We start from the raw sequence: 26,738 nt of genomic DNA, 5'->3' as shown, positions 1-26,738 counted from the left end.
AGAAAGGGGACAGCCTTGCCTAGTGCCCCTGCTAAAAGAAAAACCTCAGAGAGGGTCTTGTTCACTAGTAACTGCAACTGGGGTAAGTGATATAATAATTTAACCCAAGCCAACAATTAGTTCCCAAAAATATAGCGCTCCAAGTCTTAAAGCAAACAGGACCATTCCATGTGACCGAATGCTTTTTCAGCATCAAGACTAAGGAGAAGGCCAGTGGAGTTACTAGGCAAGGGGGAAAGGACAACCATCAAAGTTTTTAAAAGATTAGAGTTGGAAAGCTGCCCTTTAATAAATCCCGTTTGATCCTGGGCGGCAACTTCAGAAATCACAAAGCTGACCTGCTGGACCAGAACTGTGGCCAATAATTTAATTTTCCTAGCTTGTAGCCAGATGGACTGAAGACCAATGGATTATGTGCTCCCTTGCTAGCAGATGGCGATAGAGTCAGGTTTCAAAGCTGACGTCACCTTAGATATACCCCTTCAGTGACCTCAGCCATTCAGTATCTCTCCATCTCCTAGCAGATGTGGAAGTGCTATCCTCACACCAGCAATGGTGTTTAGCGAGATTGCAGTCCTCGTTTGAAGAAGAAAATGTACCTTTAAATTGGAGAAAGATCGAGCTCTGCTCTCCTTCGGTGACACCTAATGGTCCCTTCCCCAGTTAAGAATTCCTAAGGCGATTTTCGAGAACATAAACAACCTGGAAGCCCGAGCTGTCAGATTAGCATGTCTGCAATTTAGCCACAGACTCCAGGGCCAGGTGGTCCGCGTGATGTCGGACAAGAATGGTAGCCCACATCAACCGCCAGGGGGGGACCAAAAGCCACCAAGTGTCTCTGGAAATAGACCCTCTTATGGAATGGGCGGAGTTAAATCTACAAGGGATCTCGGCTTTTCAAATCGCGGGAAAAGGGAAGGCCTTTCAGCTCCTGGTAGATCGCTGGGGCCTCCCCTCCATCGACCTACTGGCCACTTCTCACAATGTGAAGGTCCCCCGATTCTTCAGTCGCAGAAGAGATTAGTGCTCCCAAGGGATCGACGTCCTTGTCCAGACCTGGCCAGAGGAGGACTTACTGTACGCCTTCCCTCCGTGGCCTCTGCTGTGCAAGGTCATTTGCAAGATCGAATGCCACAAAGGATTAGTCCTTCTCGTGGCCCCAGATTTGCCCAGACGCCCGTGGTTTGCAGACATGCGGAGGCTTCTGTTGGAGAGCCCCCAATGCCTCCCTCCACATAAGGACCTTCTCTAACAAGGACCAGTCCTTCACAGGTACCCAACTTGGTTTTGTCTTACGGTCTGGCCCTTGAGAAGGCTCGCCTGATGAAGTGTGAATATTCGGCAGCAGTAATTTCCACTTTGCTCCACACGCGCAAACGTTCTTGACATCCTTGGCGTATGTGCGGATCTGGAGAATATTTGAGGCTTGGTGCAAGGAATGTGGTGTGCCACCATGGATGACCAAGATCCCAATGATTCTGGAATTTTTACAGGATAGCTGTACAAAGGGTTGTCCCTCAACTCCTTGAAGGTCCAGGTGGCGGCTCTCTCCTGTTTCAGAGGTGAGGTAAATGGCACCCACCTGTCAACACATCTGGACTTGGCCCGTTTCCTAAAAGGGGTTCAACACCTCTGACCAGCCTTAAAATGGCCGGTCCCCCTATGGTACTTCAATCTGGTATTGGACTTTTTAGCAGGGCCTTCATTTCGGCTGCTGCACAGTCTCTCTACACCTGTTAATGCTGAAGACTGTACTCTTGGTGGCAATATGCTTGGCTCATCGCATCTGTGAACCAAATACTGGGCAGCTCATCACATACCCACATCTAAGCCAGCTCATTTGCTTGTCGCAGTCCACATACTCTATCCGTTTCTACCCCTTCTACATTCTCGCAGCCCACTTCCGCTTTCCCACTCCGTCTCATTCACACAGTCTGCTACTCCTCTCATACACCTCCAACTTCAGTGTACTTTCCCCTCAGTTTCTCTCCTCCTCTCCTAGCCAGAACACATTCTTTCACTTCCGCTCCCAGACCTTCCCTTTACATGTATTCCCATTTCCCAGCCAGAGTTCTCTCCTGCTTTCCCAGCCTTTCTCTCAGCCTCTCTCCCTCCTCATAGCTTCACTGTGTCTCTGTTTCATTGGCAGTCACTGCTCATCCCTTTTGTACCTAGGGAAAAACCAAAGGCAGGAAGTCTGCCTGTCCTAAATGGCAGCTGCTCTCAGGGCCCCCTGCAGTCCATTTGTTGGCCGACGGACTGTGGGGAAAGGCAAGAACTCTAGCGGGGAGAGAAGTACTAACATTCGACATTCTACTGCAGCCCAGAAGCTTGGAACTTTCATCTACCTATTCACAGGAGCATTGCAAGTACCCAAAAACTAAGTATATCCCATGCTTCTGTTGCTAGTAATAGCAGTGGCTATTCCCTAAGTAAATTTGATTAAAAGCAGTTAATGGAGTTCTTCTCCAAGAACTTATCCAGACCTTTTTTGACCCCATCTACACTAACTGCACTAACCACATCCTCTGGCAACTAATTCATAAGAACATAAGAAAATGCCATACTGGGTCAGACCAAGGGTCCATCAAGCCCAGCATCCTGCTTCCAACAGTGGCCAATCCAGGCCACAAGAACCTGGCAAGTACCCAAAAACTAAGTCTATTCCATGTTACCATTGCTAATGGCAGTGGCTATTCTCTAGGTGAACTTAATAGCAGGTAATGGACTTCTCCAAGAACTTATCCAATCCTTTTTTAAACACAGCTATACTAACTGCACTAACCACATCTTCTGGCAACAAATTCCAGAGTTTAATTGTGCGTTGAGTAAGAAAAAAACTTTCTCCGATTAGTTTTAAATGTGCCCCATGCTAACTTCATGGAGTGCCCCCTAGTCTTTCTACTATCCGAAAGAGTAAATAACTGATTCACATCTACCCGTTCTAGACCTCCAGAGCTTAATTGTGCGTTGAATGAAAAAGAATTTTCTCCGATTAGTCTTAAATGTGCTACTTGCTAACTTTATGGTACAAAAAAGGTTTGGATAAGTTCTTGGAGGAGAAGTCTAATAACTGCTATTAATCAAGTTTACTTAGGGAATAGCCACTGCTATTAATTGCATCAGTAGCATGGGATCTTCTTGGGGTTTGGGTACTTGCCAGGTTCTTGTGGCCTGGTTTGGCCTCTGTTGGAAACAGGATGCTGGGCTTGATGGACCCTTGGTCTGACCCAGCATGACAATTTCTTATGTTCTTATGTTTTCTAGATGTGACTTAACTGTTTCAGTGGAAAAGAAGCACCAGAACAAGGGATGATTGTATCAGATTAAAAGCAAGACAGGCTTGGTAATAGCATAAGGAAGTATGTCTTCAGAGGAAAGGTGATGGAGACATGGAACAGCTTCCCAGTGAAGACAGTAGAGGCAAAATTTGTGAGAAAATGCCAGAAAACATTGAACAAGCGAGGAATGTCCTTTGTGGTAGGAAAGTGAGAATAAAGCAGGTGATCAAATAGCATCCAGGGAAAATGATCAGACTAGGTCGGCCTTTATTTATTTATTTCCTCTTTTTTTTTTTTTCTATACCCGCCTATTGTCAGACTAGGCGGTTTACAAATTTTACATACATAAAATTTTAAAATAAATAAAATACAATATAAAATAATATAAAACATACAACATGAATAAGCAACTCCTGACCTCCCTTCTAAACCCCTTGCTGCTTAACTCTTTAGCCATGGGTCTTTACCTTTAGATATCATTATAAGCCTCCTTAAAAAGCCATGTTTTTCTTGGATCAAGCACGAGACTCTGTACCTCGTTATTTAACCTTCAGCCCCCCCCCCCACCTTGTGAAAGATGTGGGTGGGTGTATTTGTTTGGTTTCTCAGTTACTCGATGTTGCTACTGATGTTTAACAAGTTCTGATTTGTTGTTGTTATTGTAAAATACCAATAAATACAATTAAAAAAAAAAAAAAAGCCATGTTTTTAGTGTTTTCCTAAACAGCTTATGCTCTCTCATTAGCTGTAACTCCTCCGCATTGAATTCGAGTACTGGTCCTGCCACTGTAATCGCTCATTCATGCAACATATTCAAGCTAGCTTTCTTTATTGAGGTGGTCATTAAAAGACCTTTATTGACAGACCGTTGCTCCCTTTGTGGCACATACCACTGTAATCTGGATCTCAACCATCCATTTTTCAATTTATAGAGTACCTTATGTATTATTACTAACACTTTAAAATTGATTCTAAAAGATACTGGCAACCAATGAAAATCCTTAAGTACAGGCATGTTCCCTGTACATACTAGGATCAGTCCAGACGGTGGGTTATGTCCCCCGTCCAGCAGATGGAGTCAGAGCAAACTTCTGAGGGTGCTGGCATATAAGCTGGTGCAACCCTCCTAGTCCTCAGTATCTCTCTGACTCCAGCAGATGTGAGGAGGGGAACCCGTTGCTTCCCCTGGCTAGTGACTTGTTCCACGGTTTTTCTCTTTTCATATTTCTTTTAGGTTGGATCAAGCAGTACAAAAAAAAAAAAAAAAAATTGTTATTTCTTCTTGGGAGTTTTTTAGTAGTGAGGAGGTTTGGGCTTGCCGTACCAACTCTTGCTAGCTGGACTGCCTCTGTGGTGCCTTCCTCAGTTCTCCTCTCACTCTCTCTCTCTGTCTTTCCCTTCACTTTTCAGCGCGTTGGGGGGAAAGTTTGGTAAGTTGTATTTTTTCTTTACAGCTTCGCAAGCCGTACGGAGGTGGAAGCTGGTGGGGCCAGCCTCTCCCCTACCCTGAGCCGCGGTTTCCCTCCCCTCTCGCGGCCCCGCGACGCGCCAATTCCCTGGGGTCGCAGCGCCAGGGAGGTCCCTTTCCCCTGCCGCTCCTGGGGGGAGGACAAGAGTAGAGCGAGGCGAGGCAGGCCTGCTCCTCCCGCGGCGCGACTCCCGACTTCGCTCCAACACCTCGGCCCCGCCCGAGCTCAACGCGATGCAGCGTTCGCGCTGTCCTTCCTGCGGCGGCCCGGGACAGGGCGGATCGCGAGATGGTCCGTGCGGCCGGTGTCTCCCTGGGGGGGAGACGAGCGCCGCTCCCCCGACGATTTCGCCGCCGCGCTCGGAGCGCCGCGCTCCTCGGGGAGGTGCCCCGCCCCCTCCTTTGGCGGGAGCGGCGGCCATCTTAGAGCTGGAGAGCAGCGTGGGATCCGAACCTGAGGAGACTCCGGAGGATTTCTCGTCGTTGGTACCGCTGGCTCCAGACCCGGGTCCTCTCCCCTCCACCAGCGGACTTTCCAGGGACTCTCTCTCCTCCCCTCCCTCGGGGCCGCCAAGTTTTTCGGCCGACTTTGTGGTGCTCATGCACCAGGCCTATCTCCAAAGCCTGAACCCTGTGGGGGGCGGGTTGGCTGCAGTTCCCCCTCCGGCCAAGTCCCCTAGGATTACTGGGACTGCGGCTGCGGTACTGGGGAGCGCGGGAGGGGGGGGTCCCAGGATGCCCTTGGCCCTTCCGTCGTCCCTGGGAGGGACGTCTCCTCTGCCGGACCCAGGGGGGGACCCGGCACCTCAGGGGGACGATGAAACGACTTCGGCGGTCCACCTGGAATGTGATGACCCTCGGGTGCTCCGGATCTTTCGTAAGGAGGAATTGGCGGAGCTCATTCCCCATGTTCTTCAGGAGTTGGACCTTGACCCTCCTGTTGAGCCCCCGGCTCCTCCAGCTCCCTCCGTAGCTTCCGCCACGAAGAAAGGGGATCCCGTGCTGGCGGGCTTGCGCCCACTGGCTAAGACCTTTCCTATTCATGATTCGTTTCTCCAGCTGCTAGTGCGGGAATGGGACACCCCGGAGGCGTCCCTCCGGGTCGGCAGGGCTATGGACAAGCTCTATCCTCTTCCTGGAGACTTTCTGGACCTCCTTAAGGTCCCCAAGGTTGACTCAGCGGTGTCCGCTGTCACGAAGAGAACCACGATCCCGGTCACAGGGGGTACAGCTCTTCGAGACCTGCAGGACAGGAAGTTGGAGGTCGCCCTGAAGAAGATTTTTGAGGTCTCGGCACTGGGGGTCCGAGCAGCCATCTGTGGTTCCCTAACTCAGAGAGCCGGGCTCCGATGGGTCCAACAACTCCTCACCTCGCAGCAGTTGCCGCCGGAGGAGGCGGCGCAGGCGGACCGGCTGGAGGCGGTCATAGCCTATGGAGCGGATGCGTTGCACGACTTATTGAGGGTTCTGGCGAGAACCATGGTGTCCGCAGTCTCCGCCAGACGACTTCTGTGGCTGCGCAACTGGGCGGCGGACCCTTCCTCCAAATCTAGTCTTGGGGCACTACCCTTTAAGGGTAGATTTCTTTTTGGCGAGGATCTCGACCAGATTATCAAATCCCTGGGTGAGAATTCGGTCCATCGGTTGCCCGAAGATCGCCAGAGGTCCTACCGACCATCTTCCTCGAGCTCCAGGAACCGCGCCCGCCCTCAGCGGCGTTACCGGGGAGCTAGGCAACAGGGACCCAGGACGCCATCCGGGAGATCTCAGTCTTGGACCCGGCCCTTTCGGGGTCGTAGACCGGCCAGGGACTCCTCGGCTCAGGGAGCCTCTGGTAAACCGTCCCAATGATGCCAGGCCCGTCCACTCCTCGCTACCCCGGATTGGAGGTCGCATCGCCCTGTTTTACGAGGAGTGGACCAACATCACAACGGACCAGTGGGTCCTGGACATCCTAAGACAGGGCTACGCATTGGAATTTGTCCGGCATCCCAGGGACAGGTTCATCTTCTCTCCCTGCGGGTCAGGCTCCAAGCGCCTGGGAATCCAGCGCACGCTAGACAGGCTCCTGGACTTGGGAGCCATTGCGCCCGTCCCCTCAGGAGAGGTGGGCTCGGGGCATTATTCCATTTACTTCGTGGTCCCCAAGAAAGACGGTTCCTTCCGTCCTATTCTAGACCTCAAGGAAGTCAACAAGGTGCTTCGGGTCTCCAGGTTCCGCATGGAAACACTCCGCTCTGTTATCGCGGCGGTGCATCAGGGAGAGTTCCTGGCCTCTCTCGATCTAACGGAGGCCTATCTGCATATTCCAATTCAGACGGCCCATTGGCGGTTTCTTCGCTTCAAGATTTTGGGTCGACACTTCCAGTTCCAAGCTCTGCCCTTCGGATTGGCAACCGCGCCCAGGACTTTTACCAAGGTCATGGTGGTGGTGGCAGCCGCACTCAGGAGGGAAGGAATCCTGGTCCATCCTTACTTGGACGATTGGCTCATCCGGGCGAAGACTCTTCCGCAGGGTCGGTCGGCAGTCGACAGGGTGGTGTCCTTCCTTCAGTCTCTCGGCTGGGTGGTGAACTTCAGCAAGAGCAGCCTGCTGCCCTCCCAGCAATTGGATTTTCTGGGGGCACACTTCGACACGGTGCAGGGAAAGGTCTTCCTGCGCCCAGACAAGGCGCAATCCTTGCGAGATCAGATCGTTCGATTTGCCTCTCTCCCTGTGCACACGGCACGGGACTACCTCCAGCTCCTGGGATCAATGGCCTTTGCGATAAATCTCGTGCCCTGGTCCTTTGCTCACCTGAGACCTCTGCAAATGTCTCTGCTATCGAGGTGGAAGCCTGTGTCTCAGGATTATCAGGCGATCATCCCTCTCTCTCCAACCGCCAGGTACAGCTTGAAGTGGTGGTTGGATCCAAAGCACTTGGCCCAGGGTTGCCCGCTGGAGACCCCGGACTGGATAGTAGTCACTACCGATGCCAGCCTGTCCGGTTGGGGGGCAGTCTGCCTCAGGAGCTCCGCTCAGGGTCAGTGGACAAAGGAACAGACGACCTGGCCGATCAACCGCCTAGAGACCAGAGCGGTGCGTCTGGCGCTTATGCATTTTCTGCCCTCGATCAGGGGTCGGTCGGTCCGCGTTCTCTCGGACAATGCGACTACAGTGGCTTACATCAATCGGCAAGGGGGCACCAGGAGTCGTCAGGTAGCCCTCGAAGCGGCTCGGCTGATGTCTTGGGCGGAACGGTTCCTCGTTCATCTGGCGGCCTCGCACATTGCCGGGGCGGACAATATTCAAGCGGATTACTTGAGTCGTCAGGCCCTGGACCCCGGAGAGTGGACTCTCTCCGACGAGGCGATGGCCCTCATCGTACGGCGCTGGGGGATTCCCGCCATGGATCTCATGGCAACCGCCGCCAACACCAAAGCCCCACGGTTCTTCAGCCGCAGAAGGGAGCGCGGCGCGGAAGGGGTGGACGCCCTGGTTCTTCCGTGGCCGTCACAAATTCTCCTCTACGTTTTTCCCCCTTGGCCTCTGGTGGGCAAGGTGCTGCGGCGGATAGAGTTGCATCAAGGATCGGTAATCCTGGTAGCTCCGGAATGGCCGCGTCGGCCGTGGTTCGCAGATCTACTCAACATTGTGGTAGACGGTCCTCTTCGGCTCGTCCACCTCCCTCGTCTTCTCCATCAGGGTCCGGTATTTTCGGATCAGGCGGAACACTTCTGTCTTGCGGCCTGGCTTTTGAAAGGAGGAGTCTCCTGCGGGAGGGCTACGCAGTCTCCGTGGTAGACACTCTCCTCAGAGCGCGGAAGACCTCGACCTCGGTCGCCTATGTGCGGGTGTGGAAGGTCTTCGAGGTATGGTGTTCTACACGGGGTGCCCATGCAACAGCGGCCTCGCGGCAGCAGATCCTGGAGTTCCTTCAAGAGGGGCTGGAGAAGGGTCTTTCCTACAATTCTCTGCGGGTACAGGTGTCGGCGTTGGCCTCGCTGGCTCGCTCTTCGGGAAGGCCCGATCCCTCGTCTCATCCGGATATTTCCCGGTTCCTGAAGGGAGTTAAGCATCTGCGGCCACCGGTACGTCAGCTTTGTCCTTCCTGGAATCTTAATCTGGTGTTGCGGGCTCTAGCAGAATCTCCTTTCGAGCCCCTGCGTCAGTGCTCCCTCAAGGATATCACTCTGAAGACGATTTTCTTGGTGGCCATAGCCTCGGCGAGGCGCATCTCAGAGCTCCAAGCTCTCTCCTGCAGGGAACCTTTCCTTCGTTTCTCAGATTCGGGTGTTTTCGTCCGGACGGTGCCTTCGTTCCTGCCCAAGGTGGTTTCGGCGTTTCACTTGAACCAGGTAGTGGAACTTCCGTCCTTCCCACCGGACGCCCCTCAATCTCTCAGGCGCCTAGACGTGAAGCGAGTTCTCTTGCGTTATTTGGAAGTGACGAATGAATTTCGACTCTCCGATCATCTTTTTGTCCTCTGGTCCGGGACTAGAAAGGGCCAACAGGCGACGAAGACCACCATTGCGCGCTGGCTCAAGGAAGCGGTGGCTTCAGCGTACATCGGCTCCGGAAAGGTTCCTCCGATAGGAATCAAGGCTCATTCTCTGAGAGCCCAGGCCACTTCCTATGCGGAGTCGCAGCACGTCTCCGTTCAGGAAATCTGTAGGGCAGCGACCTGGAAATCCTTACATACGTTTTCCAGACACTACCGGCTCCACTTGCCGGAAGCGGAATCGGGCTCCTTCGGGGACAGGGTTATCCGAGCAGGGTTCTCAGGGACCCACCCGGTTTAGGGACGCTTTGGTACATCCCACCGTCTGGACTGATCCTAGTACGTACAGGGAAAAGAAAATTATTTCTTACCTGCTAATTTTCGTTCCTGTAGTACTTAGGATCAGTCCAGACGCCCGCCCTGGTCGTGATTGGTTCTGGGGGTTTACCTGCTCGAATCCGCTTGCTCCTGTCCTATTGCTTAGCCTCCTTCTTTGGGGGCTTTCTGTCTGCGTGTGTTGTTTCTGTTGTCAGTTCTTTTGGCAAGTTGTTCTGCTTCACTGTTTTTACCGTTATTACAGTTGCCTTTCTGGCTATGCTTGATCCTTCCTCCTCGGTCTATCCAGTTTTCTGTCGTGGCTTTGATATTCTCGATACTGAGGACTAGGAGGGTTGCACCAGCTTATATGCCAGCACCCTCAGAAGTTTGCTCTGACTCCATCTGCTGGACGGGGGACATAACCCACCTTCTGGACTGATCCTAAGTACTACAGGAACGAAAATTAGCAGGTAAGAAATAATTTTCTTATATGTTCATACCTCCCCACTCCACAAAGTATTCTGGCTGCGGAATTTTGTAACAACTGTTCTGATTTAATAATGTTTTTTGATAACCCTAGAAGAAGTGTTATAGTAGTAAATATTATTTAGTACCATGATTTGCCTAGCTAACCGAAAATCATCAAACCCCAAATATGGCTTTAATCAATGTAATATACGCAACTTGAAGTACCAGATTTTCACCAGCTTACACACATGATCTTTCATAGTTAATTCGCAATCCAGCTGGACTCCCAAGTTACGTACAACTGACGATAGTACAAGATCCATTCTTTCAAATGACATTTCTGACACACTGGCATCATCTAAATGCTTTTTTGACAACAATATGATGCCAGCATTTCAAATGCTTCTTTCAGGGAATCCTTAATTGGGAACCAAAATTGAATATCATCTGCAAACATCCGATATTCTACCCCCAGTTTTCCCAGTACCTGGCATAATGGTGCAATATAAATATTAAATAGGGTAGCAGACAGGGAAGATCCTTGTGGAACCCCTATTTTAATATTGAATGACTTAGAAGTTCCCATACCTGAAAGCTTATCTTTGAAAGAAAAGAGGAAAACCTTTAGTCATTATTTATCATCATATTCTGTTTTTTTTTACTAAGTAAGGTTTTCTTGTTTTCTTGCCTCTAAGATTGGGGAGTATCAGGTGAGTTTTTCTCCTGCAAAGCTTTTTTTCCCCTGTATGATATTTTGGTGTCTGTACGAGAAGCACCACCTGTGGCTCCAGCTTTATTCTGCTTTCCAAGGCTATATTGCCCTAGGTGCACATAACACAGTTGAATCTAGGAGAGATCATAAGAACATAAGAAAATGCCATACTGGGTCAGACCAAGGGTCCATCAAGCCCAGCATCCTGTTTCCAACAGTGGCCAATCCAGGCCATAAGAACCTGGCAAGTACCCAAAAACTAAGTCTATTCCATTTACCATTGCTAATGTCAGTGGCTATTCTCTAAGTGAACTTAATAGCAGGTAATGGACTTCTCCTCCAAGAACTTATCCAATCCTTTTTTAAACACAGCTATACTAACTGACTTTACATTTTAAAGAGCTTATCTTTTAACTTTTTGTATGATAAACATAGAAGGTATTGTAAGGGAAAGCTAAAATAGTAAGCAGGGTTCTAAGGAAACTATATTTAGTGGTGCATTTATGGTATACTGGTCACTTTTCAATTTGAAAGGAAAATTAAATGTTATTTTTAATTTTAAGGAGATCCTAAAATGTTGTTTCCTTCTCTTTCTGGGTACTTTTTCTGCTGCACTGTTGTTCAATCAGATTTTAAAATTGAAAACAAACCGCATGGCTGGTTCCAAACATATAGAAATAGAGAAAATAGTAGTAAATAAAGATTGCAAAACCCATCGAATCTACTTGTTCTTGATGCAGTACCACAGAGCCTACTCGATCTCAGGCATAAACCTTGCCTTCTTGTTTCTAAGGTTCCTCTATACTTATCCCATATGTCCTGTTCTTACAATTTGGATGCCTTTACTTGAATTGTTAAACAGTCAGCTAAACCTTATTCCTTTCCCATCTTCCAAATATTAAAGAAAATTCAGATGTTTATACCAAAATATTTATTGAATACTAAATACACTCATGGTGAATGGTATGGCATCAAAGATAGCCGCACAGATAGCAAACCTGGTACAGCTGTAATGAAAATTTCTAAAAGCTTAGTCATGGGCAGGCAACTGTAGCTGTAAAGGAGCTGTAACTGCTAGTGTATAGCAGGGACTAGCAGTGGATGGGAAGTAGAGGTAAAAAGAGTGATGCCTGTAGGAGCATGTAGAGGATATAGGAGAGCTACTAGTTGCCAAGAACCTATTCTCATCTGAAATTTTTGCAAGAAGTAAAGTCTCCCAGGAATTCTTAGGGGCAAAAGACCAATAGGAAGAAGCAAAAGAACACAGACAGAGAGGGAACAAACAGGAACAGATCCAATCAGAAAAACCATTCAGGAAAGGGAGCGCTACACATGCAGAGAGTCTGAACTAAGCAATATCATAAGTTGATGCAAGTTACAGTGTAATAAAGAAACAGATGTACATATACTGCTATGGCAGAATACTATGCTTTCTTGAATTCTGTTACTGTTTTTATCTCCATTACCTTCACTGAGAGCCTGCTCATTTATCCACATTCTTTTTGTGATGCAATATTTCCATAAGTTACTTGCTATGTATGATAACTCCTTGCTTTAGTCCTTCTTTTCCGTTAATAAAAGCTTGTTTCCTATACATTATTTGTACCTTTGAGGTATATGAATGTCCTTTGCATATTTGCCTTCTCTCTTCTGTAGGATATACATATTTATGACCTTAAGTCTCATTTCATAGGGCTTTTGGTCCAGACCGCATTCCATTTAGGTAGGCCTTCTCTGGACTGTTTCTTTTCTTTTTATATCTGTGAGATAGTGCCCCTAGTGTTCCCCTATTTACTTGTGCAAGTCCAGGCTAGACACCTGGTCCATCTTAAATCCACTAAGGAGAGTATGCTCTGTGTGTGTGATCCTATGGGTCAGGTGGAGCTCAGAGGGCATAACCAGAGACTGGGGAATTAAGAGCAGGGATTCAGGTGGGATGACCAGACCAGGCCCAGGTCTCCAGGAGGAAGGCAGCTCCTGTAATGTAACACTGTCCAAACACTTAGCTGAGATGAAGCGGAACTGTGAGTACTGAGGGAAGCAGTACTGAACTGTAAGTAAAGAAAGTACACTGTTCTGATGGGAAGACAGTTTACTATTGTGTATGTGTGAAGCTGTAATAAAGATCTACTGTTTTAAGAAAGGCTGGAATCAGACTAGCTTGTCTCCAGGTCTGTGGGAATCACCGCTTATTCCCACAATATCCTGTTGGAGATTTGGCCTTCAAAGCTGGACACAATAATTTAAGATGATGTCTCACTAATGACCTATATAGAAGCATTATGACCTCCTCCACAATTGTAATATCCTTTTCCTATACACTTTAGCATTATTCTCTTTCATGCCACTGCCATGCCATACTTTTTTGCTTCATTGAGATTATCACAAGGAATTACACTGAGATTTTGTTCTGTTTGTGCACATCAGTACCTCACTTTTATCATGTATTGTTCTCTTGAATTTCTGCTTTACAGATGCAAAACTATATACTTTGTTGGATTAAATGCCTTTGTTATATTGATTTTATAAATCACTTTCTCTAACAAGTAATTTGCAGCAGTGTTTTAGCTGCCAAACTCTTGACTACTCCTTCAATTTCCTTAGTTCATGCCTTTTTTTCTTTTCCATCTGTAGTGTCTATCCTTTTGCAGATCTTTTATTATTTGCATAAACACAAACCTTTTCTACCAACCTTCTTGCAATATTACTTATATATAGTAACACAGTAATGACAGCAGAAAAAAACCAAATGGTCCATCCAATCTGCCCAGCAAGTTTCTTATGGTAGTAACTGCTGCTCTATGCAGGTTACCCCCAAGCCTTATGTTAAGGGTAATAATATTAACAATCAAAATCAATCAACTATCATAACTATAACAAAATTACTGCTACTTATGAAAATATTGAACAGAACCAGCCCCAGGACTGATTCCTGAGGCATTCCAATGATGACATCCCCACCTCTCCACCCAGGGACATCCTTGGGAGAGGGGAATTAGGGCTGTACAATATGCTACTGCTGCTACGTTTGGGCTGGCTGTGTCCATGGCCTGATGCTGCAGTCTCTTTTCTCCCCTCCTATTCCATGAGGCTGTTGTTCATGGCGCTGTAATACAGCCAAAACTTCTAGGTTCGTAGTCCACTATTGGCCCTGTGGTCTCCCTACTTTTTCTGTCAGCCCTTTTTAGCAGCCAGCTAGAAATACATTTCAGGGCCAGCAGAGCCTTGCTCTCCCAGGCTGCTGGCTGAGGCACCATCCCAATTGAAATAGGTTAAAAAAATACATTAGCTGGCAAGTGCTACAACTATGGAGGCTGCCAAAGCATCCAGAGCCCTTAAAGGGGCAGTGCTCTTGCACCTGCTTTTTTACCTGTGTGGGGAAGGAGGGGGACAGACAAGGGCAGGTCAACTTCTCCCACCTCTCTTAATCTCTAGGGAAGGAGGAGGAGGCAGTCAATCCATTGCCCTCTCTTCTCCCCCACTGGCTTTTCAACCTCTAGAGCAGAGCTTTCCAAACTTTTCATGTTGGTGACACACTTTTTAGACAAACATAATTTCGTGACACAGTAATTCAGTCTACTAGCAAACCAGAGGTTAAAGGTTAAACGAACGAAATGTATTTCGACAATTTATGTGTTTCCTTAAATATATACATAACAAAATGTTTCACGAAACAACCTATCTTGTGAAAACCTTTCATTTATATTAAAAATATATAATATTCCAAGATTAATGTTATTGTTATAATTTATGAGTAACAATAATAAAACAAAGTTATTGTGTTATTCAATTTACCTCTTTAATGAGATATATGAGCTTGATGGGATGAACACAGCTTTTGAATATTTGGTGTTAATAAAAAAGTCCAAAGGGTCTTCTGCGTAATTTAAAAAAGCTGGCCAGTTTCACACTATAAAATTATTTGACAGCCTCATTCAACTAATTCTATATGGCTATAAGAGTGAAGTCTGGAATTTATAGGAAGGGACAGAATGTCAATATAAATCCTGCACATCCAGTTCTGTAATTCTGTGCATCCACTGAAATTCTCCCAAAAAATGGAGCTTGGATGTTTCCCTTACAGCTCATCATACTAAAAAATATTTTCAAATTCTGGTGTCACCTCACAGTAACAGCAGCACAAACACCTTCCACTGCCAGGCACATTGTGAACTAACATAAAACCCCGCAAAAAAGACACTCAAAATCTATACTGCAATCCCATTGTAACATAACAGTAATAACACCAAGGACTCAAACAACAATAACCCTACCTGTGAAAAAGCAAGGGTAAATATTACACTGGGTCCTAGAATACCAATACACCACCTACTGAGGAAACAAAACAAACCAGATTGCTATAGATCCCTATGCTAGCAGAATCTCTCATCATGGTCACACACACAGAGCAGAGACAGACCCTCACCAAATACAGAATACAAAATAAAGGCGCACAAATTAGACAAAAACTGAAATGGAAACCCCAAGAAGCCAGACTCTGTGTATTAACAATGGAAAAACAGAACCACCATTCCTCATAAAACAAATAAAATCAAGAAGCATAAAGCATCAGTTATAATAGTAAAACCATACTAATAAAAGAATATTTTAAAACTACTGATAAATAGAATTTCTGTTAATTAAAATCATATACATTTTTTACAATTTCCCAAACAACAATAAAATATTTCAAAACAGCACATATATCAAATAACACCCAATAATTAAAACTAATAAGGATTTTAAAAAGCCCCTGCTGTCCATACGTGGAAGCTCTTGATTTCCAGTCACCCTGATATTGTCAAGGATTAGGAGGTTATCCTCTCTCTCTCACACATACTCACATGTCCATTCTCTCTCACACATACACTGTCCCATTCATACACATTCATGCTCTTATACCCACCATAACCTCTCACTCTCACTCTCCCAGACACTGACACACTCTCAGGCTCTAAGACACTCTCTCCCCCTCCACACACACACCCCACACAAACTCTTACTCTCCTGGATTTTCTCATACACACAAACACACCCACCCAGGCAAGCTCCCAGTCATTCTCACACAAACACACCCACCCAGGCAAGCTCCCAGTCATTCTCACACAAACACACCCACCCAGGCAAGCTCCCAGTTATTTTCAAACCACTCCCTCACCATCCGCCGGGCATGCACACATTCATTTTCAAACCACTTCCTCACCATCCCCCAGGCATGCACACATTCATTCTCACACACACAAACCCCCAGGCAGGCACCAATTCATTCTCTCACACACATACACCACACACAGGCAGGCATCTATTCTCACACATACAAACCCCAGGAAGACATCCATTCATTCTCATACACAGACACACCCTCAGGCAGGCACCCATGCATTCACACACACACACATACACCCCCAGACAGACTCCCATTCATACACATGCACTCACTAAAGGCGGACCCCCTCTCTTTCTTTTGCCAGCAACCTCGGAGCCTCTCTCATTCCTCTGCTGCCACTGTCACTGATGCCACATGGCTATTGGGGAGGCGCTGATTGCTGCTACTGGCACTGAAGCCCATTCTGCTGCCTCCTCTGTGCAGGCCCCGTGGGTTTCCACTTCCTCCATGTTGATCTCGTACGTTGTGAGATCTGCATAGAGAAAGTGCTACTCTGGCACATTACCAAAGATTACATGTGCCAATCAGTAAGAAGTAATTTTTTTTTCTTTGCTGTCTGATCTTAGTTTTCTAATCGGTTGGTCACAGGCTTTTTTGTTCTACCTTCCCTTTTTTATTTTTTTTGCCAATTCCTTTCATATTGTCTTTTTTTCTATTTCTTTTCCTCCATCTATCTTCTTCCCTCAAACACACAGTCAGGTTCTCATTCTCACATTCTCTCTCTCTCTCTCTCTCTCTCTCTCACACACACACACACTCTCACTCTCACATGCTCTCTCTCTCATACAATCATTCATACACAGTCTCTCTCTTGCACATGCTGTCTGACTCTCACACACCCAGGCTTTCTCACTCTCACATGCTGTCTTGCTCAAGCACAGGCTCTCACTGCCACATGCTGTCTCTCTCACACACACACAGGCTCTCACATGCTGTCTCTGCAAACATTCAGGTCTTCACTCCCACCCACAGTCTCTCAACTCACTCTCACACACAGACACACAGTCTCTCAACTCATCTCATACACGCACACAGTCTCTCAACTCATCTCATACACACGCTCTACGGGCCCTCAGCCTCTCTCTTACCTCTGGGCCTCCTCTTCATGGGTCGCTGCAGGATGGGCTCTGCAGCGGCCCTGATCTTCTCAGGCCGGTCCGCGGCGGCGGCCCTGATCTTCTCGGGCCAATCCACGGTGGGGGCCCTGTTACCGGGCCGCCTTCTCAGCCCGCTGCAACAACGTTGCTCCTCTTCCCCACGTGGCTGATGCTCCTCCTCCTTCCTGCCTGCGCAGCTCTGGCAACATTTTTCTTCTGGGGCTGCGCAGGCAGGAAGGAAGAGGAGCACCTGCACATTTAGACGTGACCTTGTTCTTCGGGCCGTGGTGACGTCACCACGGCCCTGCCGATCTTCCTGCTGTGTGTCTCCGGCACAGCACAGCAATGCTTAACTACTCAGCCGCCAGTGGGATGAGGTCCACCGGCGGCCGCATTGGCTCCCCCTGACCTCTCCTTGCTCCGCCCTGTCACGTGCACTGGGCTTGCGCGACACACCGGCACACTGCAGGCGACACACACTTTGGAAAGTTCTGCTCTAGAGGGTAGGTCCCTGCTTGATCAGATTCACACTGTGCCTTAACCCCACCGTCAAGAATTAGCTCGGTCCCCATCTTTCCTTTGATTGAACTCTGTTTACCACTATCCTCTGTCTATTCTTCAACCAGTTTCTGACCCAATTAATTATAATGGTAATAAAAGAAATGTATTTCTCACACACTCCTTCTCTTTGTGGTGAGTTACAAAAAACATCCATAATTAAAAATGAAATACTACATAAAAAATGATCATTCTTCACATCCAGAGCTAATAAAATTGCAAATTAATATGAAACTGTTGCTTCAAAGGTTTGTTGGAACAAAACGATTTGTAGGTGTTTTTCAAAAGCTTATGACATTCAGTTGACCAAAGATTGTTTCCACAGAGTGGGTCCCGGCACTGAAAACACCCTCTCTCAAATCTCACACAGATGAACCAGTTTAGGAAAAGGAATCTCCAACTTCACTGCTATTTCACAAGGTGCACATTGAATGATAAATTCTTAATACAGAAGAAATACATAAAGATACCCAATTATTCAAAGCTCTATGCACAATTGTAGCAAACTTGAATTTATGTGCCATGCAATTCTAAGACTAGGGTTATATGATCTTAAAGGTGTATCCTAGTCCGTGGCATTTTGAACCATCTGCAAGGACCTGATTGCATTATCAGGATGGCCCATATAAAATAGAGTTGCAATAATCCAGTCCCGATAACATTTGAAAAAGACAAAAATGGTTTAAGCCTCTGAAGTAACTATAATTTGAAAAATGAGAACTCTTTATTACCCAGCTTGGTTTGCATCTAACTGCTCTAATTCTGCCAGATTAGGAAACCACGTGGCCAGGCTGTTCAACTTATTTATGAGCCTCCTGTGTGGAACAATATCAAAAACTTGAATGAGATATAGGCGGACAAAAAATGTTTTAAACAAATAAACAAGTATACCACCATCCAGCTCCTATCCCAGTCTAATTATTTGATTATCTAGTCAAAAATATGGACCAGATTTGTTTCATATGGTCTTCCTTTCTAAAACTATGCTGCCTTGGAGCCTACAACTTTCTAGACTCAATATATTTCATTGTATTTTAGTAGTTACTCAATTTACCCACCCCAAAGGTCAGAATATATTAACCAATGTCTTCTCTATGTCCATTTCTTTGAAGAGGCACAAAATCTGCCCATCTCAAAAGAATAATTGAATGGCTTTGTCTCTGGAGCTTCCAGAAACAGAAAATATTGAGTTTCCTTTGATTCGGCTACACTAGTCCAGATGCATGGGTTTATCTCCCCTGCTAGCAGATGGAGCAGAGAACACATCTTTTACTGTGACATCATCATTGTTGTTACCATGGTACAGCTCCAGCAAAAGCCAGTATTCTCTGTCATCAGCAGATAGCAAAATGTACAGTTTTGGCACAGAGGGATATTTGTCTCCCAGACTTGCGCTTATTCTCTTCCTGTTTGAGAATTTAGACCCTTTTCTTACTGCTGGTGTTACCAGTTCAGCGAGCCTTTCCAGAGAAGATTCGGTAAAGTTGGGAGGGTGAGGTATCTTTTTATACCTTTTGAAGGATCCTCTGTGAAGAAAAAAAAATTATCTCCCATTTCTCTCCTTCACACCCACCTCTCTAATTTTTGCCTTTCTCTTAAAAATTAGAAAAAAAAAAGAGAGTTTAATAATGTGCTGGGCAGTTTTCATTGGCAACTGCTGACTTAACCCACTGGAAAGGGGTAATTTTCTCTGGGGGGAGGGGGAGTGCATTTTCAGGCTGAGTTACTGTGTAGTCTTTGTTATTCTGTGCCATAGAGCAGGTTTAACTTAGCCAGATATAACTCATCCAGCCAAGTAGTGCCAAATACAAGGATATTCAGCAAACCAGTCATGATGCTGAATATCCCATGTAAGTTAGCTGGATAAGTGCTAGCTGGCTAACTTTTATATAGACAGTTTCATATTTTTGTCCTGCATTTTTCCTCCATTTCTCTCTCTGCATCTTAGCCATAATAGCCCTAGAGAGGGAACCACAGATTGTGATTGCCTATGAAATAACCCATCCAAAAAGATCAACCTCAACACTGGAGTTCCCCAGGGATCAGCGTTATCCGCCACCCTATTTAACATATACCTTCTCCCCATCTGCCAATTACTAAAAGATAATGGAATCACTCACTTTCAAACCTCATTCAAACAACTCAGGATGATTAAACATCCCCCCCATCAGAGATGCGCATCTAACAACAACAAGAGAAAGAGCCTTTTCCATTGCCTCCCCTAAATTTTGGAACTCCCTACCTAAAGATCTGAGAACCCAATCCAACCTCAAAACGTTCAAAAAAGACCTAAAAACATTGCTGTTTCGCAAATTCTACACTGACCTTCATACTTCTGAACATCCTAACTCCCAATCTAACTTTCATTCAAAAACCTCAAAATAACTTCTCTCCAACCAGAACAAACAATCCCTCCTCCTCCTACATAATGATACTTTCTGGACTTGAAATGTTTAACCTCTGTTTAATATGTACATTGTTATACTTTTTCCACAATTGTTAAGAGAGTTACAATTTAAATTTTATAAGCCGTTATGATGTCTTTACCAAATGATGGTATATAAAACTCAACAACTAAATACATAAATAAATATAGTATGGATACTCTGAAACCTATCCATAAATGTCTCTGTTGGGCACTAATTGAAACTTCCTCCTTGCTAGGGACTGTTAATGCTGCCTCTGCTGATCTCTAGCCCATGCCAGTCCAAGGAGCAGGAATCAGGTTTGAAAATCAGACCTGGGTCAAACTGATGGCAGCTCATGTTGTTGCCACTGTGTCATAAAGCCAACCTCTACTTAATAACCCCATCTTGTACACCACACATCCAGGATTTAGGGCTTACCAAACAGCAAGAAAAACTTGTGTTCCTGTTCATACCTAGATCAGTCCAGACTCCTGGGTTTTGCCTCCCTTCCAGCAGATTGAGACAGAGTAAGTTTTACTGACACTGCCATATAACCTGGTGTGCCACCTGCAATCCCTCAGTATTGACCTGAACCCAAGCCAAGATGTATATCATAAAAACTTTATGGTCCGACTTTGAAAGGGCCATGCGCGTAAATAACAGGGGTTACGCACATGGCTGGACCTTGGGCGCACCACACGCAATTTTGGAAGGGCTTGGCCACATGCATAACCTCTGTTATGTGCCAAAGTGCTGGGCTTTCCAAAGGCGCGGGGATGGGGTGGGTCGGGATAGCACCATTAGCTGCTGTCCTGGAGAAGCGCATGCCAGCAGTAAGTAACAAATAAAAAAAATTAGGGATAGGTAGGGTTAGATTAGGGGTCAGGGAGGAGAAGGGAAGAGGTAGGAAGGGTAGGGTTTGGGATAGGAAAACTAGCAGGTAAGAACCAATTTTTCTTTCTCTCATCAGTGGCACTTCAGACCGTGTAGGATTATCAGTAAGTTGTGTGCCCCCACAGCAACTTATTTATTTATCTATATGATTTAGATTCTGCTTTCTAATAGGTTCAGAAGTTTCTTCGAGGGTAGCTGGATAAAGGCACTACTAATATGCTTCAATTTACAAAGAATGTAACTCTTCAAAAGAGTATATAGCTCTGTCTTTATAATGTTATACATCCATAGAGAAACATTTCAGAACTGTTGTTTATCCCTTAGTTTTTAAGCTATTTTTGTTTTGAAGGGATCAGATGTCTTTCTTGCTTTGGTCCAAAGCTGGAGCCCTGCTGGCTGTTGGAACTGCTAAGGGCAATTTACTTATTTACAACCTTCAAACATCTCGCAAGATTCCTGTGCTTGGTAAGTAAGCAAACCAAAGTGTTCTTGCCTGAAGAAGTGACACAGCTTTAAAGTGGGTGCCTCAAGGCACATCTTTCATCCACTATCTCTGTTCTTAGGAGATGATGATTACAGCAAGGAAAGATATTAGTTAAACCAATAGTATTGTTGTAATAAAAAGGTTTGGCTTCCCTGTTTAATCTCTTTAAATATTTTGCTACTGTCAACATGATGGATCTAGGTAAACTAGGATGCAGCTCTGCAGATTGTCCTTAAACATTTGTGCTGGAGTCCCTCTGATATCTAATGTTATCAAAGTCACCTAGGGCCTCAGTATAGGTAGCTCATAAATGCATAATAAACATAAATAAACATAATGTGTATAACGCAGAATGAATAGCTGAAGGATAACCTTGGAGATTCTTAAAACAGCTCATGGCTGCAGTAATAATTGCATCCCCATTTAAACCAAACTTATGTAGCAATGCAAGAAATATGTACATAAGTATTCAGATGTACTATAGGGTTTTCCCCATTTTGTGTCTATTGGAAAAATATTTAGTACATCTGGCTCAAAGAGAGATCCAGAAGATGCCATAGAAAGCACCATGAAAAAAACAACTGGACCATCAGAGGGAGAAATAAAGCAAGTTTGCATCCTGTAAATGGTATTCTCCATAGACAGCAGGTTGAATTACCTATGACAAGTGGGTGATGACATCTGATGGCACCAAACAGACCTTCTTCTCCTAGCTCGTAGAACTATTGCTCTCTTTAGCAAGTAAGAGTTGCTTTGTGAGCCCCTCAGTCGAATTTAGAGTAAGTCTAGCTAGGTAGTCGACTCTCCAAGCAGATGGGTGAGTATTTAGCATGGCTAATTCATCTTGCTATCTATGGAGAACACTGTTTACAGTAAGAAAACTTGCTTTCTCCCAGGACAAGCAGGATGGTAGTCCTCACATATGGGTTACGTCACTGGACGGAACCCTATCACGGAAAACTTTCTGTCAAAGTTTCTAGAAAGCTTTGACTGGCACACTGAGTGCACTGAGCATGCCCAGCATGCCATTATCCCTGTGTCCACAGGGGTCTCCCTTCAGTTTTCTTTTTTCTGCGCTGCAGTTAGCATCGCTTTCAGGAGCTCTGTGAGAAATTTCTCACAACGTTTCCTCACGGAAACACTTGAAGTTTTACTTCACAAATAATTTTTCCCTACACACGTCTCCCTTCACGTACATTTAATCGACGCTTGGTGAGTACTATGCTCTGTTTTTCGGTCGGTTCCTGTCACCTCACTAACTGTTTCCCCAGCTTACCAACCGAATTGCGGCCTCCTTTCCCCCTATGTTTTCATTCTCAGCCCCACAAAGCCTGCGAGTGTCCTCCTGCGATCCTTCACCGGGTTATTTGGGTTAGAGGGATAGGGACGTCCACGGTTACCGTTGCTGCCAGGGCTGCTGTCGAGGCCATCGATACTTTCATTCCATCCATGCCTCCATCGATTCCCTCGGTGTGTTGGTTGTGGTCGATGCCTCCATCGATACTGTCGGTGCCGTCATCTATGCCCCCCTTCGGTTCCATCGATGCCCGCATCAATTCTGTCAGTGCCATCGGTGTTTACATCGATGACATTGATCCCCTCATGAATTCCATCGATGCCCACATCGATTCCATCTATGCCATCGATGCCCATGTCGATTCCATCCATGCCGTCGATGCCCTCGTCGATGCCGATGCCATCTGTTCTTCCGTTGATGTTATTGGTGCTCCGCCCATGTCATCGACACTTCCATCGATGCCTTCAACGATACCCTCGATGCAGCCTTCAATGCCGCCATCAATACCGTCAATACTACCAGAGCACCTAAAAGCAATGCCCTCTACTAAACAAAATGCTCTATACTTTGGGTTCTTAACCAAAGCCACGTATCATCCTAGGGCACTAGACAGTGCCAAGAGCAGTGCAGGCATGGTGACAGTCCATCACCACTCGCCATCCGAGACAATGAGAGCATCCACCTCGGCGCTGGGGAAAGACCGGGCCAAGCACCGTGGCAATTATTGTCACCAGCACGGTGACCGTTCGCCAGGAAATCGGTGGCATCTTACTCTGTGCTGGAGAATGACTGGGCCGAGCTCCGAGGGATACTTATTCCGCACCGGCGTCAATGTCCATTGAGCCAGTTGCGAAGCGGGGTTCATGAGTCCTGTGCTCCTCTGCAGCCGAGGCGTTCCCCACAGACACTGGTGCCAGGTACTGAGCCCCCACAAAATAATGTGGTGGCACCAGTAACGCCTAGCCTGTCTCCTCTGTAGCTGCACTACCATACTAGCTTACAGAGTTGAGCCGGACGTTTGCATCCTTCAGGCTGTCCTCGATGCCTCCCAAAATCCACTGAGCCGAGATTCACCGACTCGTCCTTTGTACTTACCATCCTTTATGATCCACCATGAAGGACGGTAAGTACTCTAATCACGCTTCAGCAACAATCCCATCGAGACCTGGTCGCTAAATTGGGCCACATGGTTTCGGAAGGTTCTAGGTCGTATTCTCCTCCAAGAACCATATTAGTGTCACTTATTGCTATTGCCAGCTATGTTTGACACAACACCAAGAGAACCTCTCTACCAATAATTTGGGATTGCATCGAGACGTCCTCCTATTGCCAGCAACAGGACTCCGTACTCGATGATACTCTGGCTTCTGGTTCCTAATTACGGCCTGAAGTCCCAGATACATTAGCTGATCTGCTAGACACAAGATCCAGCAGACACTGCCTCAATTGCAAGCCCACCTCGAGACCTGGCGAGAGCTCTCGACGTTTTCTTGCACAGCAGACAAAGATGCGGTTAAGACTTTTACCACTCATGCTCCCGCAGGAGACCAGCTGATATCCAGATTACATCAGCTTCGCCAGTTGGACAGCCTTCTGGTCTCTCAATCTTTCTGGATATCAGAGCGGCCATCCCACTTAGTATCAGGACTTGGGGTACATTCCCCTGGATGCTACAAGGCGGTGGGGGGGGAGTTTTTAATCCCACTATTCCTTCTTTCAACAGAAAGCAGATGCTCTCCGCCCATCCTGGACCTCAGAAATGTCAACAACTTTCTTCAGAAGGGACAGGTAAAATGGTGTCTCTTGTCACCGTGCTTCCCTTACTGCAGTAAGTGGGTTGCCTCTCTCCTCTAGTCTTTCTGTGTGCTTCATAGTGAGTCGTCAACATTCCAATGCCAAGTTCTGCCATTCGCACTAACTTCGACAACTTGTGTATTTCACCAAATGCCTAGCAGTGACTGCTGTTTCTCTACGGAGCAAAACATCATTCACGCTTTTCCTTGTATGGACAACTGCCTAATAGGAGTCAATCCAAGCAAGGACCTCTAAGTTCTCCACGACTCACTATAAATCTACTACCTTGGATTTTTGTTTAACTACCATAAATCCCATATGGAGCAGTTCTGGACACTACAGTTGCAACGAGCTTCCTGCCCAACAACCGCGCAGACATCCTATCAAATACCTATACATCTCTGTGCGCATGCAACATAGCCTCAGCCCCTCAATTCTTTCATTGATGGGCCATGGGGTTTTTTCACTATCTACTTCACTCATATGCCCAGATTGGCTATGAGTAAGATTCAGTGGATTTTCAAATATCAGTGGCTCTAAGCTGTTCAACCACTTTCGTCCCTGATCCATATTACCGATCTAGAACCAAATCTTCAGATGGTCCTGGTCACGGTCGCATTTACTTGGGGTTGAAGAGTTCGAATCCACATCTTCCCAACCCAATATGCGTCTATTCTGCTCCATACAGAGTTTCACATCAACTTCCTGGAGCTTCAAGCCTTGAGTTTTGCCTTTTATGCCTTAAAATACTGCCTCTGCTACAAACCTTTATGCAAACAGACAGATGGCATAGTGGCAATGTGGTATTCCAACACACAAGCATGCACAACCTCTTAGCTGCTCTGCCAGGAAGTTGCGCAGCTCTAGCCTTCGGCCCTTGCATACTCCATGCATTCCCGGGCCACTTATCTAACAGACTTACCGAACACACTAGCAGACCTTCTCCATAGATATTTCTATCCTCTCGAATGGTCTCTGACTACATGTGTAGCGAGCAAAATCTCCTAGCGCTGAGGTCAAACGAACTTGCCCTCTGTGTCTGAATCGAACCATACGATGGACAGGTTCTCCTCCCTACACATGTGTTGGAATGGGTTCCCATGGACGCCTTTGCTCGCTCTGCAACAAAGGCCTCTTACATGTGTCTCTTTCGACGCCTTTCATAGCCAAAACTCTCATTATGCCACAACAGGACGGGATTCACTGTTTCTCAGACCCACGTCTTGACCGCGCCAAGTATGCTTTCCCATACTTCTCAACCTATCACTCCAGTAACCAATTCGCCTGCTCACAGGTCAGTCTCATATCACAGACTCACTGATGTTCTCAGTTACTGGTAGCATCACAACAGCTTTCCACATGTAAATCTTACCATTCGAAATTGCTTGATTTACCACATGGTGTGACCTGGAATCCTAGGGCTTGTAGGAACTGAATTGTCGTCTGCAGGAAGATCAATACTTCTTTCTGAGAAGTTGCCGTAACCAGCCTTGCCCAGGGTAAGGGAAAACACAGGTGCCCTGATGAAGGAGATGCACTGCTACCACAACTAGGCATTTATTTAAGCATATTTATATTTTATTTGGTAAAGCCCTTTGGTGCTGCTGAGAGACCAAAGGGAAGCACCCGGTATTGGTAACGAGATGATCCCACCACAAAGTGTACTTAGTGCCAGTAAGAGGGATGGATAGGTATGTGGGCATATGCATCCTTCAGACCAGATCACGCAACAACTCCCCAACCTGGTTAAAATGTAGATTGGTGTGTAGGGAGTTCATCTTGAAATTCGCTTATAGCAGATGCTTGTTCAGACGTCTAAAATCCAGGATGGGTCTCAATCCCGTGGATTTTTTGCGGGATGAGAAAATAGCTGGAGTAGAACCTCTGGGCATGTTAATTGGGCAGGATGGGACAGATTATATCGCCTTCTGCTTGAGGAGTAATTCCACCTCCAGGGAGAGCTGAGTGAGTGAGATGCATCTGGATTGAAGGCTGAGCAATGGGGAAGTGTGAGAAGTCAGGAGAAATGCAAATGGAAACCAGACTCCACTATCCTGAGTACCCAGCAATTCTTGGTGATTTTGCACCATCCTCCATGCAAAGATGAATTCTCCCCCCTATCAGAGAGGTTGACTGCTGGTCCTAGAAAATGGTCAAAAACTTGGTCCTGATTTTGGATGGACCTGTTGTATTGCTTTTGAATAGTGCCTTTGGTGCTGCTAGTATCACGCCAAACGTTGCTGATGCTGTGGAAGCAACGGAGGAGCACAGTACTGCTGGAATTGCTGGAAAGGGCATCTCTGAAAGTATG

The 26,738-nt window shown here is 46.5% G+C and overlaps 1 protein-coding gene across 3 annotated transcripts in view; it reads left to right on the top strand.

The window, feature by feature from the left end:
- The window catches only part of WDR19 (WD repeat domain 19), a 410,737-nt gene that overhangs the window by 33,066 nt on the left and 350,933 nt on the right, over positions 1–26,738 (top strand). For all 3 annotated transcript variants that reach the window (XM_029589326.1, XM_029589343.1, XM_029589335.1), the window contains exon 5: positions 21,202–21,317. In XM_029589326.1, the coding sequence (XP_029445186.1) occupies positions 21,202–21,317 (116 nt within the window). The remainder of the gene's footprint in view (positions 1–21,201; positions 21,318–26,738) is intronic.

This window comes from Rhinatrema bivittatum, chromosome 1, assembly GCF_901001135.1.
Source record: "Rhinatrema bivittatum chromosome 1, aRhiBiv1.1, whole genome shotgun sequence".
NCBI classification, from domain to species: domain Eukaryota; kingdom Metazoa; phylum Chordata; class Amphibia; order Gymnophiona; family Rhinatrematidae; genus Rhinatrema; species Rhinatrema bivittatum.
The sequence above is the reverse complement of the archived record's forward strand: the minus strand, read 5'-3'. Positions and strand labels throughout refer to the sequence as shown.